The 16,280-nt window shown below is 41.3% G+C and overlaps 1 protein-coding gene across 2 annotated transcripts in view; it reads right to left on the bottom strand.

The window, feature by feature from the left end:
• Positions 1 to 991: 991 nt before the first annotated feature.
• Positions 992 to 16,280, bottom strand: part of LOC117821460 (transcription factor SOX-13-like) — a 66,124-nt gene continuing 50,835 nt past the window's right edge. For both annotated transcript variants that reach the window (XM_034695737.1, XM_034695746.1), the window contains exons 9-15: positions 15,041 to 15,117; positions 14,318 to 14,483; positions 12,422 to 12,537; positions 9,343 to 9,448; positions 7,715 to 7,885; positions 5,830 to 6,046; positions 992 to 4,350 (exon numbers count right to left, since the gene is read on the bottom strand). In XM_034695737.1, the coding sequence (XP_034551628.1) occupies positions 4,065 to 4,350; positions 5,830 to 6,046; positions 7,715 to 7,885; positions 9,343 to 9,448; positions 12,422 to 12,537; positions 14,318 to 14,483; positions 15,041 to 15,117 (1,139 nt within the window). In that variant the 3' untranslated portion in view covers positions 992 to 4,064. The remainder of the gene's footprint in view (positions 4,351 to 5,829; positions 6,047 to 7,714; positions 7,886 to 9,342; positions 9,449 to 12,421; positions 12,538 to 14,317; positions 14,484 to 15,040; positions 15,118 to 16,280) is intronic.

Below are 16,280 nucleotides of genomic sequence, written 5' to 3'. Positions count from 1 at the left end.
ACATGAGTCTGGTCCTGCTGGAGGTTTCTGCCACTGTAACTTGCTAAATTCGATAATGGCATCTAGTTTCAGTGGTGTAGAGCTGAAATAGCTCAGTTGGGAGAGCATTAGACTGAAGATCTGGAGATCTTAAGGACCCTGGTTTGATTCTGGGTTTCGGCAGCTTGTGAGCTGTGTTTTGAGTTTTTTCCTAAATGATTCTTAAATCCTAGTTCATGTCTGTTCATATGAAATCATCACCTGCCTTCATATCAGTTGATATTAAACACTTTATATCACCATCTTAGAGTTAAATCTTTCTGCTGTACTTTTTGTGTGTTAAAGCAAAGACGTGAACGTGCTGGACTCAAGCGGCAACAGCTACTACAATCCGTCTCACCACTATCATCTCTCTCTCTCTCTCTCTCTCTCTCTCTTCATCTCCCAATTCAATTCAATTCAAAGGGCTTTATTAGCATGGAAAACATGTAATCATTGCTAAAGCTTTAAAAGGAATAAAACACAAAATTACCAACAATTACAGAATAATAAGATTCAATGTTAAACTAACAGAGCTGTATAGAAGAAAGAAAAGATATGAATAATAATGATAACAATAATAATAATACTAACAACAACAAAAATAAACAACCTCTCTCTATCCCTCTGTCCAACACGGTCTCAGCAGATGTGTGTCTAACATGAGTCTGGTCCTGCTGGAGGTCTCTGCCTGTTAAAGGAAGTTTGTCCTTGCCACTGTAACTTGCTAAATGCTGCAAAGTGCTCTGCTCATGGTGGATTAAGATTAGATCAGACTGAGTCCTGTCTGTAAGATGGGACTGGATCTTATCCTGTCTTGATTTTGGGACTTTTTTCATAATAGAGCATAGAGGACGGTCTAGACCTGCTCTGTTTAGAAAGAGTCTGAGGATAACATTTGTTGTGATTTTGCGCTGTATAAATAAACATTGATTGATTCTCACTTAAATCAGGAAAAGAAATCAAACACATGTAACACAACCAATTTATTTTCTTTCGAGAAAAAAAAAACACAAAACTCTTGAAACATAGAGAAACATACACCTTTAAATTACACAAGCTCTTATAAACAAAATAAAGTCTCTTTCTATATTTACATCAGCAGGGGGAACGACAGGTGACTCCTCAGTACATCTCCACCAAAATAAGATGAACATATTCCTCTGATATCAACGTCTGTGCATGAAATCCAGCATCTTTACGCAACACAGATCTGACCAAGATAGAACAAGATGAGCCTGGACCCATATGTCTGAAATATGTCAGGTTCTGCATTTGGACTTATCAACCTTGGGGTGAGCCTCAGGTGGATTGACCCCAATATGCACTACATGTTTTTGCTGTTGGTCAATATGGTCATGAAGTGATGAGAACAAAGACAGCAAAACTGTGAATGAGACAAAAAGTAATAGCAACCGACTTTAGAAGACTACAAAGTTTGTGGTTTGCTAAATTTAGCATGTTGGATTCAGTTTATTTTGGATCCATTTTATTGAACGATACGACAGAAATGCAGGGCAGTAATTTTGGGATGCAGGTTTCACAACTTGAATGGGAGTTGTCAGTATTTAAGTCGAAGCAAGAAAGTTCTCAGCACTACCCTTTAGGATTTTTTTTCCTGATATTTAATTTAAATCTACCAATTTCTTCAATAAATCTACAAATAAAGCTGCATTCAGTTAAACTAATTTATTATGATTTAAGTTGAAATAACTAAGTATGACAATTTAATTCAACTTACGATCAAGCAGCAACCTCCAGTCTCAAAATATGAAGCTCATGCGGAAGTTTTATAAACTGCAGTTCATTAAGCGTCCACCAGAGGCTGGCTGCAGAAACCACATACACACCCATTCAAAGAAGACGATCTTTACAGCTGAAATAAACATGTTTGGTTCAAAAAACTGCTTGGCTCTACGTAGCTAATTTCTTTATTGGCACACACTGTACGGGGACGAATTTTTTATCTAACCCGACAATCCAGAAGATATTAAGATAACGAGTTTTGCCCAAATAAGGACATGGCTGACTTGACTGACAGACGAGAACAGATATTGTTTGGTTGAGTTCAACATTACCAATATGGCTCCAGCTGACGATTGGCTTCCAAACAGCGCTCAGGAACAGATGGGTGACTTCAAAGATACTACGTCCATTATTTATACAGTCTATGCTTACGATGTTAAATTGAGTCTAACAAATGTGAATGCCAACCCTCAATAATGAAGACTTTCACAAAGAAGCATCGTGTGAAGTTTTTGTCAAAAAATGTAGCATCACTAAAGTAACCTGACATTTATTTCTGTATGTACCACCTCTGCATGTTAATGCACCACATGAAAAATGGCCTTTTTCATGTGAGTAAACAGACTTTGCACAGATTGGTGTCTTTGTTCTCATGAAGCTGACCGGCGTTTCATTAACATGAAACTTGAGTATTTCTCCTGTCTGTAAAAAGTGATCTTTTTCCAGATGAAACAGCTCTGGCTCACGTGTCTGCGGTGATTAAGGATTGAATTGCCACTCTGTGAAGTGTCTGCAAACAAGAAATTAAAAACATGACATACAGCAAAAGGACAACAGTGGAGCCAATCGGATTGAGTTTCATCATAACTGTTACATGAAGCTGATTGATCCGTCATTACAATAATGTCCTCTACCTATAATCAGTCTTTGTATCTCAGTGCAGCTTCAGAGAAATGTCAGAAACTTGGAACGAGGTCTCGTACCAAGCGTGCATCAACTCTTCAAAATCTTGAAATTGATTTATCATAATAAGAGAACTTGTGTGTCCAAGAGATTTCGTAAGAGATTACTTCTTTACAGTGCTATGAGGGGCTGAAACAAAGGATACAAACTGTCATTCAGATGCACAGGTGAGGCTTCAACGCAACAATCAGTTTACAATCAAAGACGCAAACACAGGGATAAGAGGCTGAGGTCACATGAGAGACACACAGATACAGCATTTCCAGCACAACTGAACAGCGTGGTGTGGTGAGGAGAGGCTTTGTTTTACAATTACTGTATTTCATGTGGGTTGCAGTTTCTAAAAAATTATTGGATGTACATCAGGATGAAAGCCGTCAGAAGCAGTGAGATGTTTATCAAGTAAAACCCTAACTTGGTCTGTAAGATGAGGTCTTGTCTTTGAAACGCTAATCTGCTGACGATACATTAAAATAACATGAAGCACGTTTTTCATTTTTCTTTCTTGGAGCCAAATTCAGAGCTAAGTTAATCTCTAACAGCACTGCTCTCCTGTAAATTGAAGTTAAAGGGGATTATTTCAGGGTCACTGGACACTTTACATCAACTCAGTTTCCTACTTGCCCTGAGTAAACAGCTTCACTACGTCCTCTGTGACGCAGGAGAGACCGCCCCCAAAGACTGATGACATAATCCTCTTGATTTTATCACTTTGCATCACGGGAAGTGTAGGATCCAGTGCTTTTGACACATAAACTAAGACAGACTACAAAAAATCAAAAGATCTTCCCCTCTGTGAGAGGGCTGGAAAAATGCCTGCACTCTATGTAGCAGGTTTGACCAGCAGGGGGAAGCACTGGCACACGGATCACATTAAGCTCCATCACATGCCTGCTGCTCTAACAGGTGACCATCCCTGAAGGGAGTTCAGTTTGCAAAGAAGTTGACATGCGAGGAAAACATCTGAAAAAAAAGCAGCTGATGACGTGTGTATGCATGAGGATCAGTGCGGGACAGCTTGCCTTTTAGTGTGTGTGTATATGAAAGTAAGTGTGTGTGTGTGTGTGTGTGTGTGTGTGTGTGTGTGTGTGTGTGTGTGTGTGTGTGTGTGTGTGTGTGTGTGTGTGTGTGTGTGTGTGTGTAGGACAGAGTTCCAGGGAAAACAATTTACAAGGGTAAGTGTGACGCTTTTCACCACATTTTCATCTTCGATTGTGTAAGGAGACAAATCAGTCCCTCTCTTGTGTCCCCCGCTCTGATCTTCGCCAATGAAGAGCATCCTTCCTCCCCTCCTCATCCTCACCTCCGTTTTAACCCCTCCTTTATAACCCCCCCCATCAGTCTGTCAGGAGCACAAGTTCCCCCTCACTCCTCTCTCCAACGTCACTTTCCTCTCCTTCGCTGTATGGAGGTCGCTCCCTCTCCCGTTCCCTCTCTCTCTCTCTGGGCAGGGGAGTGGGCGTGGCCTGGCCCTCCACTCGGCGTGGCGCCGGTGGGACCTGTGGCAGGTAATGCTCCAGCAAAGCAGGGTGAAAGGACATGGCTGCCACTGAGACTGAGCTGGGGTTACCCGGGTACTGGCTGTCGCTGTGAGGGTAATGGATCTGCTGTGGTTCTGTTTGACTGAAGAGACAGAGAGTGACATGAGTACAGAACATTAAAGGACGAGTTCAGAAAGTTTCACTAAACATTAAGGTTTCATCACAATGACTTTTCTGTTACATTAAAGTAGTGCTATAGTCAATGATATTGCGGCTGTTGTGGATCTCTAAACCTTGTTTGAGGTTGAATGGGGGAATGCAGATAAAGAGAAAAGACATATTAATGTCATGGTAGAAGGATTGAAAGCTAAAGCTGTTGTTAAATTCTTATATTTGCATTTCCTCTCCTAAAAGAGACTGAAAGAAAACATCAATCCTGAGCATATTTCAGAAAACATCCAAGTGTGATTAGGGCCCGAGCACCAACAAGGTTAGCGACAAGGTTAGCGACAAGGTTAGCGACAAGGTTAGCGACAAGGTCTGCGACAAGGTCTGCGACAAGGTCTGCGACAAGGTCTGCGACAAGGTCTGCGACAAGGTCTGCGACAAGGTCCTATTGTAACCCTAAGGATCTATCTATCTATCTATCTTTCTTTCTTTCTTTCTTTCTTTCTTTCTTTCTTTCTTTCTTTCTTTCTTTCTTTCTTTCTTTCTTTCTTTCTACCCAAATAAATTGCCTTTTTGGAGCCTTAAGCATGCCCAAAACTCACCAAACTTGGTAATTCCTCAGGATTGGCGATAAATTTCAATATTTTGGTGGTCCAGTGCAAAAAGTCCCAAAAATTGCTCAATAGCGCCCCCTTCCTTCCAACACAGTACCTCTTCAACAAGATTTAACCCACATGAATGACATTTTTTCCCCATATCTATCAGGCCAAGACCTACAAAAAAGATTCCTAATGTCATGGTGAAATCACAACAGGAAGTCAGCCATCTTTTATTTTCAGTTTTTCACCTGATTCGCAAGGTAACATATTTAAGAGATCTTGCCCTACGCCGATCAAGTCCAAACCACACACATTCTGTAGTAGACACATTGAAGATTCAAAATTATTTGAGGCATACCATTCAGACTAAAATTGTGGGCATGGCAGATATTCAGGCAGTGCATCAAACGCACATGTATCGCCCTTAACAGGAAATTGCTTTTGGGGGGCTTTAAAATTAACATCTCACCAAATCGGCCACACGTGACGCAACACCTGCAGCACATCAGGCGGTGGCTGCAGGTGTGCGAGGGCCCGTTCATCGCCGCTTGTTCAGTTTGGTTTTTGAACACCTTCAACCTCAACCTCCTCCAGCTTTAACCAGTTTAAGGAGGAGTTTAAAGGGACAACGGTGAGGGATGCTTTCATTGTTGAGTGCAGATTAAAAGCTTGATACTGCACTCATGTTAATCTCTTCAAGAATCAAAATAATCATCAGTAGCTGCAGGATTGTCGATAAAGTTTAGAGGTGCAGAGCAAACTTTGTCTGTGGGAAACTATTGGAGATGCTGCCGGGGAAGAAGTCTCTCACAGTAACTCTGAGTTGAGTGAAACATGTTCATGTCCGTCTCTACCTGTGAGTATACGTCGCTCTCTGCTCCTGCCGGCGGCTCTTCATCATGGCCTTGTACTCCCCGACCCTCAGCCTCCGTCCCTCCACGATGCAGGTGCGTTTGGGCCGGGGTTTGTACTTGTAGTCAGGGTATCGCTCCAGATGCTGCCTGCTCAGCCTCGCCTGCTCTTCATAGTACGGCTGCTTCTCTTGGTTGGACATGGACTTCCACCTGGAGCCTAAAGATGAAGACACATTAGCACAAAGAGCAAAGAGGCTTTCAAGATGCAGGTAAGGACTGGATTACAGAATGCTGGGAATATTTGAAGGCAGGTACGTGTGGAAAGATTGTGGTTTAATTCATGAGTTATCTCTTTAATCACATATCAAATAAACGCACATTTAAGATTCAGTATTCAATTACATTTTATACTTTAACAGTTGTCCTGATGACCTTAATTTGACTCCAACAAGGAACCTTTGTTTTTTAATCTGAGCCTCTCTTGCTCCACTAGTTCTCTTCCTGCCTGTGTCGAGCAATGACACACCAGACCTCCAGTCAGCCATCAACAAATGTCAGGCAGCTGGAGAGTACCTGTGGGCTCAGTTTCCCGTGGTGCATCCCACACCTGGAAACTCTGCCGGGGCCCATCAGTTAAGGAAATCACTCTGACTGACCGTTCAGAAAATCGGTTCATAAAAGAGAAACAGAGGAGGGGAAGGCTGACAAAGATGAAGTCATTTTGTCTTCCACAAGTTAAACCATGCAAGTCCTGTTTGGAACATTTTATCTGAAGTATTCATGATTAAAGTTAGTTGTATCGTGGTCAATGGGTTACTTATTGATCACAGGCTGATACAGACTACTACCACTTCCTGGTTCCTGAGCTGTTTCTTCCCACACAGGTGCAGAGAGTTAGTACCAAGAGGCAACTTCTTGCTGCGAGAATTGAAGCCAATGCAGAAGTGTTAAAAACTGCAGTTTGTCAAGTGTACGCTTGGGGCTGGCTATGAAACATACCGGAAACCACATACACACTGTAGCTGTTAATGAGGAGGCTCAAAGCCCGCCTCTTTAACTCACACTAGCTCAACAGAAGTTAGGTTGACTTCAGCATTCCCAATATGGCTCTATGATAGTTTTTAACTTAGGTTTGTAGTACTAAAAAAATAAGTGCCAAATTAGATGCACTTTTATAAACCACTTCATATATCTGAAATCATCAATGAGAAGGTGGGCTTCGGTTATTTTTATCCCCACAAATGAGAACTGACCTGTTTGATTCATATCAGACCAAAGACTGTTGGGGTTGGGTTCAGTTCTGTGTTGTTGAGTGAAGGTGTTAATGCACCTTCATCCTCGGTGTGAGGTGTGAGATTAACTGGCACAGTGATTGGTGTGAAAACAGGCACAAACACAGATCTCAATAAAACCTCTTTCATGGAGAATACTGACGGACCACTTCTATGGAGGTTTAGGTACCACAGTACGATTCAGTAAACAAGGGAAGTGTTTACAGCAACATAAGGTTCATATGACTGAGCATAATGTACATGCATGTGTGTGTGTGTGTGTGTGTGTGAGAGAGTGTGCGTGTGTGTGTGTGTGAAGGGGGGCTGCACACAACAACAGTTCTCCACAGTAGAAAGGAATGTAAATGTTTGTGTGAAGGAAAGGATTCAGGCCAGTGTGTGTGTGTGTGTGTGTGTTTGGGTGTGTGCATGTGTGTGTGACTGTTTGTGCGACTGTGTTTGTCTACTGGGAGAAGCAGGTGGCTGTTTGTGCCGTCACATGTGCCAGGCAGAGTCTCAGAATAGAGACAGACTGAACACCCCCACACACACACATTCACACACACACACACACACACACACATTCACACACACATACACAGTGCTAGACTTACCCAGGATCTTGCTGATGGAGGAGTTGTGCATGTCGGGGAAGGCCTGCAGGATCCTCCTGCGCTCGTCCTTGGCCCACACCATGAAGGCATTCATGGGTCTCTTTATGTGGCCCGAGGAGGGAGGGGGGCGGGTCTCAGCATAGCTGCCTGAGACTGAGACGGGCAGGGCACCTACAGGAAAGAGGGTTCAGTCAGATGACCACAACAAACTGCTGGGTTTGGACCATGTTACTCATTTCTCCTTAATTATATATTTTATTCTTGTCATCAACCTTATGAAAACAGACCTCCGTGAGAGACCGTGGGAGACTGATGTTTGCATATTTCTGTGTAAATTGATCTAAATTAGAAACTACACAAGCTAGAGCCTCCAGTCTGTTTAAAGTGGTCTGCTTAGACATGCAGGTGGCAGACAAACAAATGTGTGGACAGACGCAAACTGGTCTGGGAAAATGTTAAAGTGCATTATCCTGCATGAACTAATCCGAAATAAAGTTTAATTAGCAATAATTATCATATCTGTTAGGTTAAACAGATTTTATGGAGATATGGAATTTTAAAATATCTCAAAATGTAGAAATACAAATTTATCAAGGTACCTGACTTGAGTCCATTAAGATTCCAGAGTTCAAAGGGTCAGCGTTTATAGTTAACCTTCGAAAATTGTATATATCCTCAAATATATGTAGAAGTTATTCACAGGTTATTTTGTGATATTTAAATGTCTCTTTGTGACTTTAAGAAGGTAAAATGTAATATTCCTTTGATGAATAGCCTTGTATTCTGCTTTTTTAGGTAGATTGCTAGAATACGGATTCCAAATGGACTTGTTCTAAAGGCCTCGGGTTCTACCCAGAACCCAGCAGCTGAACTCTTTTCTGAGGACAAAGTTCTTTGGGGCGTTTTTGAGACCAAGGCTTCCATTAAGAATCATTTTATCGTATGAACCCCTTCTAGAAGAAAGAGTGCCTCAAGAAGTGTTGAACACTCATCAGTCAAGAAACCTCAGAGAGTCTCCTTCCCATTTTGTGTTTTCAGTTTTAGATAAACACTTGGTTTTTTGAAAGCAGACTTATAATAATGACATATGTTTATGTAAATGATGTCTGCAAAATGTAATATAACCTGTGTTACAAAATGTAAGAAGGTATAACTGTTGACTCAAAGTATTGCTGCTGTGTCGCTGCGGTCTAAAGCTTATTTGCTCATCCCTTTGCATCTACTGTTCCTTTTTTAATCTTCAAAGTGTTCCTCTTATGTTTGCAGTTTCTTAGTTCTTACACATCAGTGTCATGACAATAGAAGTCTTTGTATCTTGAAAATGTGCTGGGTTTACACTTAACCCTTTCATATCTAAAGGTTTTAAGCAGAACCTATTCTATGGTCCTAGATGAACCCTTGAGGTTTGCAGAAGAACTGGTAGAACCTCCTTCCAATGGTTGAACTCTTTATTTTAGAAACTGGATACAACTCTCTGAAAGCGTTTCAGGTGCAACATTATAAAGGTTCTATGAGGAACACAAAGGGTTCTCCAATGGGAACAAGCCACAGAACAGTAAGGTTGTCATCAGCACTGTTATTTCTCAGAATGTGCTCATGACATTTGAGAATTATATACAGACACCTACCCTCAGAGTCACTGCTGAGGTGGTCCTCAGTGGGCGGCAGACCTTGGCTGTCTTCACGCCGTTCAGAGTGAGAAATTCTCTCGCTGCAAGGAGAACTTTTATACTCCTGCAGACATAAAAAAGACAAAGACAAGAAGAAGTCAGACGTGCACTTCAGTTACAAGAATATTCACACTCAGGCACAAAGAGACGATTTGAATTTCGACAGCAATAAAAGATGACCCAATGTCCAAGGGGTGTGTTCAGGGCACACATGTGCTACATAGAGAGCTATTTAAGGTAAAGAAACTGCACAGTCGCCATATCAGCTGCTGTTTAAATACAGAGCTATAAATGCAAAGAAAGGAAAGTACAACACTATGGAGGAGCAGGAATGGTGTTTATTGTTTGAGGGAGGAAGGTGAGGAGAAAAGGCAGAGTCAGGAATGTAACAACTCTGGATTTGCAAAACTATCACACCATCGGCTTTTGTCATCATCTATCCCCGTGATGTGAAGGGTTATTTACCCCAATGCACTGGAGTGTAATACCAAAACAGGACAGACATTAGTACTGGTGTTAAAACAGCAGCAGCAGCAGCAGAGGTAGAAGAGATGGAGCAGGATAATGCAGCAGAGGAGGAGGAGGAGAGCCCCAGAGTACAGTATTACTGTGGACAAAGAGGAAAGGCAGGTGGCTCAGTCAATGCCACACTGAGGCCTTTGTGGTATTGTGAGGCTGCAACAGCTGTTGCCTCAGGACGAGGCTGAGAGTAAAGCTATGGCCCCCTCAAAGACTGAAAACCAAGACCGGGATAGAGGACACATTTTACAAGAAGCAGAGCAAACATAAGAAAAACCACACACAACCAGAATATTTACATTTACAGATAAAATATGCAAAGTTCAATTATTTAAAAGCACTTAGTGAAATAGATGCAAGAGGAGATCAGTGAATGCAAACATCACAGTTAACAACCAAAAGGAGAGGAACAGTAGCTGATAGAAACTATAAAAAGTATCTCTGCCTGTCATTAATATTAGAATCATTAAAGATATGTTGTGTATTTTCTTCTGTTCTACTCGACAGCGTTTGATGGACAGAGACACCTAAACGACTGAGCTGTAACAATGTGCTTCTGTGTGGTTTCACTACAGCTGGGGGATCCTTCAGTGGGTTAAATCCACAGAGGCACGGCTCCCTGAAACCCTACACCTGACTCTAACCCCTGATAACCCCTCTGGATGTCAGTCAGAGGCAGAGAGAGGGACTATTAATGTTTTAAATTCACACCCCTCGCATAAATATCTGACATCTCTGGTCCTATAGGCTACTGATGTTTTACTCACAGTCATAACTTAATGATTCTTAATGATTTACGTTAAACACATCATCTTGTGGGTAATTCACACTGCAGCACTGTGGTCTGAATGGTGTGTGTATTCATTGATATCCTTTATAACAACAATACCTCAGACAATGGGACAAAGTCACTTGTAGAGCCAAACCTTTGTGGATTAGCTCCCCAAGGTGATTCTTAGCTCATTGTTAAGCCGTTTAACTCGTGACTTCACTTTGTTTTTACTCTCACACACTTTTTGGCAGAAACAGAAAGCTACTTTATAAAACAGCTTTAAAGTCACTCAGTGCAATACCTCGTCAGACCTGAGCAGCAGACTGATGCAGGAAGAGACGAGGGCTGTTTTCAAAACTGCCTGCTACATAAAACCTACAAATGTAGTATGTAGTAGGTACTTTATACTACATGCTGTGTTTGTAGGTAGTCTGTAGTATGACTGTTCTGTTCGATCCGTTCAGCAGTATGCTGGGTCAGGCGTCGCCGGATTTCCAGTTTTGGAAAGCTGCAGTAAACAACGACCAAGCTGATAGAAACACTGCTTCTTCAGCATCACTAATGTTAAGAAGTGAAGAAGTGATTTATATGTAATTCAATATTTTCCCAGCACCTAAAAACTGAACGCCCCCTTAAAGAAAAAAAGAAAAGAAAATGCGGAACGTTATTATTGTGCATTGTGGAAAACAGTACGTGAGGGAGACTGAGACATTTTCCCAAATCAGTAGACATCCGGGGAGTTTTGGCATACTGCAGATTTTGCTCTTGTTCGCATACTACATACTGAATTTTGGCCAAATCAGTACGTACTGTTTGTATAGTAGGCTGTTTTGAAAACAGCCACAGTGCTGAACATAGTGGAGCATTAAAAAACAGAGCAAAAAGAGAGTGAAAATGATATTACTTGGCTAAAAAAAAACACTATTACAAATGAAACTGGTGAGTGGTGAGTTTTCTTTTTTTCATAGAGAAATCTGAATTTTGTGTTTCTTTTTCTTGCATGTTTCTGTGGTATTGGTTGTATTGTAATTGCAACTGGACAGACCATATTTAGTACCAAATTAAAGCTGGGGTTGGTAGTCAGATTTAGATACACTTTTTGTTATACTGGTTAAAATGATCTTTATGTTCTGATTCCAATCAATACATAATGTGTTCTTAAAAAAGAGTGAAAAAGAAGCCGCTATCTACAGCCAGAGTAAACCTGGGAAAACACCAACCAATCCCTGCCATCAGGAGCCAAATGATGAAACCAATCAAATCCCGTCCTGCCGTTCTGCCCGCCTCCTGCGTGTACATTTCATGTTTGTTTGTGTTTTTAACTTTCACTATGATAATGTTTTGCTGTTTTCTTACCGCTGAGTGAGACATGAGTTGACGTAGTGCAAAACACAAACGATGTGCTGAGGACTGGTTTTGAATCAGTCACCATCATATGGTCGCGAGTCAGCGGCGCTCGTGCATGTGGGGGAGCAGAGGGGGCACCATTTGGAGGAGTTCCAAGGGGAGGGGGGGAGGGGTTAGATGGAGTCCTGAGGAAATGCTACATTCAAATTCATGCTAGTTTTCCGTGACTACCAACCCTAGCTTTAAGGGGCAGTTAAACTCATGTCTTCTAGTTTACCTCTATCATCCACAGCCTTTCTCCTTCAATTCAGAGAAGTGCAAGACCACGAGTGAGATCCGAGCTGACATGGGCTCTAAAGTGATCGTGGGTGAGATAGTGTAGTTTGGATGTTAGCTTACTCTGTTTCCGATTTCTCTCTCCTTGTCCCTCTCTCGCCCTCCCGTGCTGTGGCTCCTGAGGAGCAGCTGGGCGTCGTGGATGGCCTGAGTGACCACATCTCCATCGCCGAGGAAACCTTACCAGAAGAAGAGAAAATTAGACAAAAGATTTTACTGATGATGATACAGATAAAGACATGACAAGGGCGTCCATACGATACATCTTAACGGCCGTTCTGCTTCAATTTTCATATTGACGGATTGATCAATGAATAAATAAACACGAAACTTATCCAGAACTCTGAACACAAACAGAGGCCCTCAGTTTTTAATTTGTACACACAATTACAAATGATATTAAATGAATGATATCCTAAAGGCTCTGTGAGGAGTTTTAACTGATTTTGAAATTGTGTCACTCTTGTACTGAAGCCTCTTCATGACCTACTTAGTAAAGTGAGACCAAAGTGATGAGGTTAGCTATTTCTTTATACTGAGTTTTAGTTTCTGTAATGTGGGAAGTAGAGCGAGGGGGAAGACATGAAGCAGATGGTTGCAGTTAGGAGTCGAACCAGCAACCTCTGCAACAAGCAGTATGGGGTGGGCTTAGACCGCTAGGCCACCGGCGCCCCAGTTCAAGTTGGATTTTGGAAGGATTAAGACAAGTTGATTTTCAGCTCTCATCTTGAAGTGTCTCTGTTTAGAGCTCTGCTGGTTTAAGTCTGGCAGAGAGAAGTACGTTTTCATGCAGGAGTTGTTTTTTCTTCATTAGATCATTTTCTTATTGAGTCCTCATGTCTGATACTGGAGCAGGATTATCAAACAGACATATGTTTTCTGTTGAAGTATTGTTTTAGACGGAGAAACTCTACAACCACTCTACAACTCTACAACCAGGGCTGTGCTAGCTAAAAGAGCTAAATGTCTAAGAACAGGAATTGATGTTTATGCCGTTGTGTGAATGCTTCACTGCTCTTTAAGGACTAAAGAGTTAAACTGTGTGCATATTTACATTAGTCTGACATTTATTGAGACAATGAAGCACACAGGGCTGTGACGGGTAACGTCTGCTCACCTTCCTTAAACTAACTAACAGTAAAAAATCTGAGTTTACAAAGTTGTTACATTATAGTTAATAATTTGATGTAGCTTCAGATCAATACATCACTTAATCCAGCAGAAATTTGTCTAACAAAGTAGTATTAAAAAGAAGACCTACAGTCATTCATTCGTCGCAATACAACATCACTGATCTTGCCAAAAGGGGTCACCAGAATCAACACAATGTGAAAACTCCCTACAGCGCCTTTAAGTGATAACCACAGGCCTGCTTTGAATACAGATACTTTATTGATTGTTACTAAGGGTTATCTGATGTGGTTTTCTGCATGGCACTCAAATGATGTATCTGTCCATGGAATTCCCTTATTTGTCCACTAATTACCATGAGAAATGGTTTATAATGCCAGCTTTCCTTTATTTGTTTTCTTTATATTTGTATCATGGGTATCTTGTTCCTCATTGGGACAACGTCTGCAGGGTTGATGTTCAGAGTCATTTTAAGCTACTAATCTTCTCTGTCTTTGTCGGCAACTTTTCACATTGCTACAGTTTTTGGTGTATTAATGGCAAGTTCAGCTGGCTTGCAAATATGCAAAGACAATTTGAACCCAGTCTTGAAATTACTATTCCATCGTGCAACAAGTGGTAAAAGAAATTCTGCACGTACTTCTAATTCCTTCAAAGTACAAAGGAAGTCTCTAAAGGCTCAAGAGGAGTCACTTCAAACCAGAAACCAAACCTTTAACTCAAGCACCTCAGACAAGCTGAGATAAGAAGCTGTGATAGATAACTCTTTCTCCTTTTGGTGTCATAGAGGCACACTTTCTGTCATAGAGGTTAGTAAGCAGCACTCACTGAGGGCAGATCGTGGTGGACTGTGGGACACTTCTCTGTGGAGGTCTCTGGATCTGTAGGTCCCCTGCAGTGCCAGTGATCCCAGCTCCAGGCTGTGCGGACTGGGTGTTTTCCCCAACTCCAGCCCCTTTGGCTTGGAGGTCAGGTTCAAGGGCTGACTGGCTTCCTAAAAACACACAGTGAGAGCAGATGAGCAAGGGTGGGGCACCTCACACATATTCAGGTGTAACCGCAAAAGGCGAGGGTGTGCATGTATTCCGGTTATGCACGGCAGATTTGGCATGTCGAAGCGCATCCGTCACACCTTTGAAGCGTCTCAGGTCTTTTGTCTCTGTGTTCCCCTCATCCTCTCTTCCCTTTTGTTTATCTAAGCCATGTTGCTAGATCTCTGCTTGAGAACCAGCCGTGCAAATACAGTTCACGCTATATTCACAGAAAACAAGAACACACTTACATGCAGAGATACCACACACGTTAAACCTTTGAACAGAGGGTGTGGTGAATTCACAAAGTTTTTTCAGCCTCCAAGAGCCCGAAAGTACTTCATCTGTTTATACTGGAGGGTGTCACTTTCTTTAATGTACCTTTAACCATACACATGCAGCAGAAAGTCAACAGTACCTACACACAGTTACACACACACACAGTACACAACACTGACATGTTAATCTCTACAGTATAGGTGAATGCCATCAAATGTTAAAGGCTGTAGTTTTACTGTACCTGTCGGAAGGAGCCACTGCTCCTCTTGACAGGGGTGGGCTGAGGGTTCTGCAGCAGCTGCATGGGATAGTCCACCGCTGTGGAGGATATAAGATGTTCTGTGTTAAAAAAAACAGCATCATTGGTTGAATCTCAGACTCTGAACATCAGAAGTATCAAGACATTCTGAGACGCTTTGAGGATCGTTAGCATCAGCTGGCTAACAATGAGTAACTGTGATAGCTGATAAAAATGTCTCTTGCAGTCACAACTTAGCTTTTCTATAGTTTTCCTTTCATAGGTTTTTCTACTTTTCAATGTGATTTTACCTTGTGTGTAACATCAGAAAGTACTCAGTTGAGTCAGATAGCAGTCTCACATGAGTTTGGAGGTTTCTGCCTGATAAAGGAAGTTTTTCCTCGCCGCTACAACTAGCTAAATACTGCGAGGTGCAATGCTCATAGTGGATTAAGGTGGGGTAAGACTGAGTCTTATCCTGTCTTGGTGTTGGGTCTCTGTTCATAATTTAACATAGAGTACGGTCTAGACCTGCTATGTTAGTAAAAATGTCTTGAGATAATGTTTGTTGTGATTTGGCGCTATACAAATAAAGATTGATTGATTGATTGATTGATTGATTGATTGATTGATTGATTGATTGATTGATTGATGACATACATTTCATATAGAATACACACATGAAATGATACTACTTTATGATTCTCATGCAGAGTTTTACAGAATGAAATAGGTCATTGCCAAGTGTCAGAAGTTAAGCTAAGTATGCTTATCTGAAGGTGCTCTGATTGAAATTTTCACCCTGCTTACAGCAGAACTTCTGAAGGAACATTTTTTATATTCTGAACACAAATACTTTAACTCCAGCATGGTCGTTTCAAATAAAGCAAGCCAATCAGATCACGCTAACTACCAAACACAACAGGGAGACTCAGAGACGTTAAAGTTACATAAAATATGAATAAATCATTATGGAAGACAAATTCATAACAATGACATATATAACAATTTAATTATAAAATGCAGTAACCAGCAAGACCAACAAGGCAATACAGCTATCTGATTGGCTGTTTTATGGTCTAATGAAATAGTTGGTGACACAGCTGGCTCTGTTGTGTCTGTCTATCAGGACAGCTAAAATATCACTGTAATCATTTATTTGCTGGTCTTTCTTATTAATTATCCAGTTGTGCTAAATACTTGATTCTTATTGGTCAAATCACTATAACAATGATAATTAATT

The sequence above is a fragment of the Notolabrus celidotus genome, chromosome 1 (genome assembly GCF_009762535.1).
Source record: "Notolabrus celidotus isolate fNotCel1 chromosome 1, fNotCel1.pri, whole genome shotgun sequence".
Taxonomy (NCBI): domain Eukaryota; kingdom Metazoa; phylum Chordata; class Actinopteri; order Labriformes; family Labridae; genus Notolabrus; species Notolabrus celidotus.
Note: the sequence above shows the minus strand (reverse complement) of the source record. Positions and strands in the feature narration are given on the sequence as shown.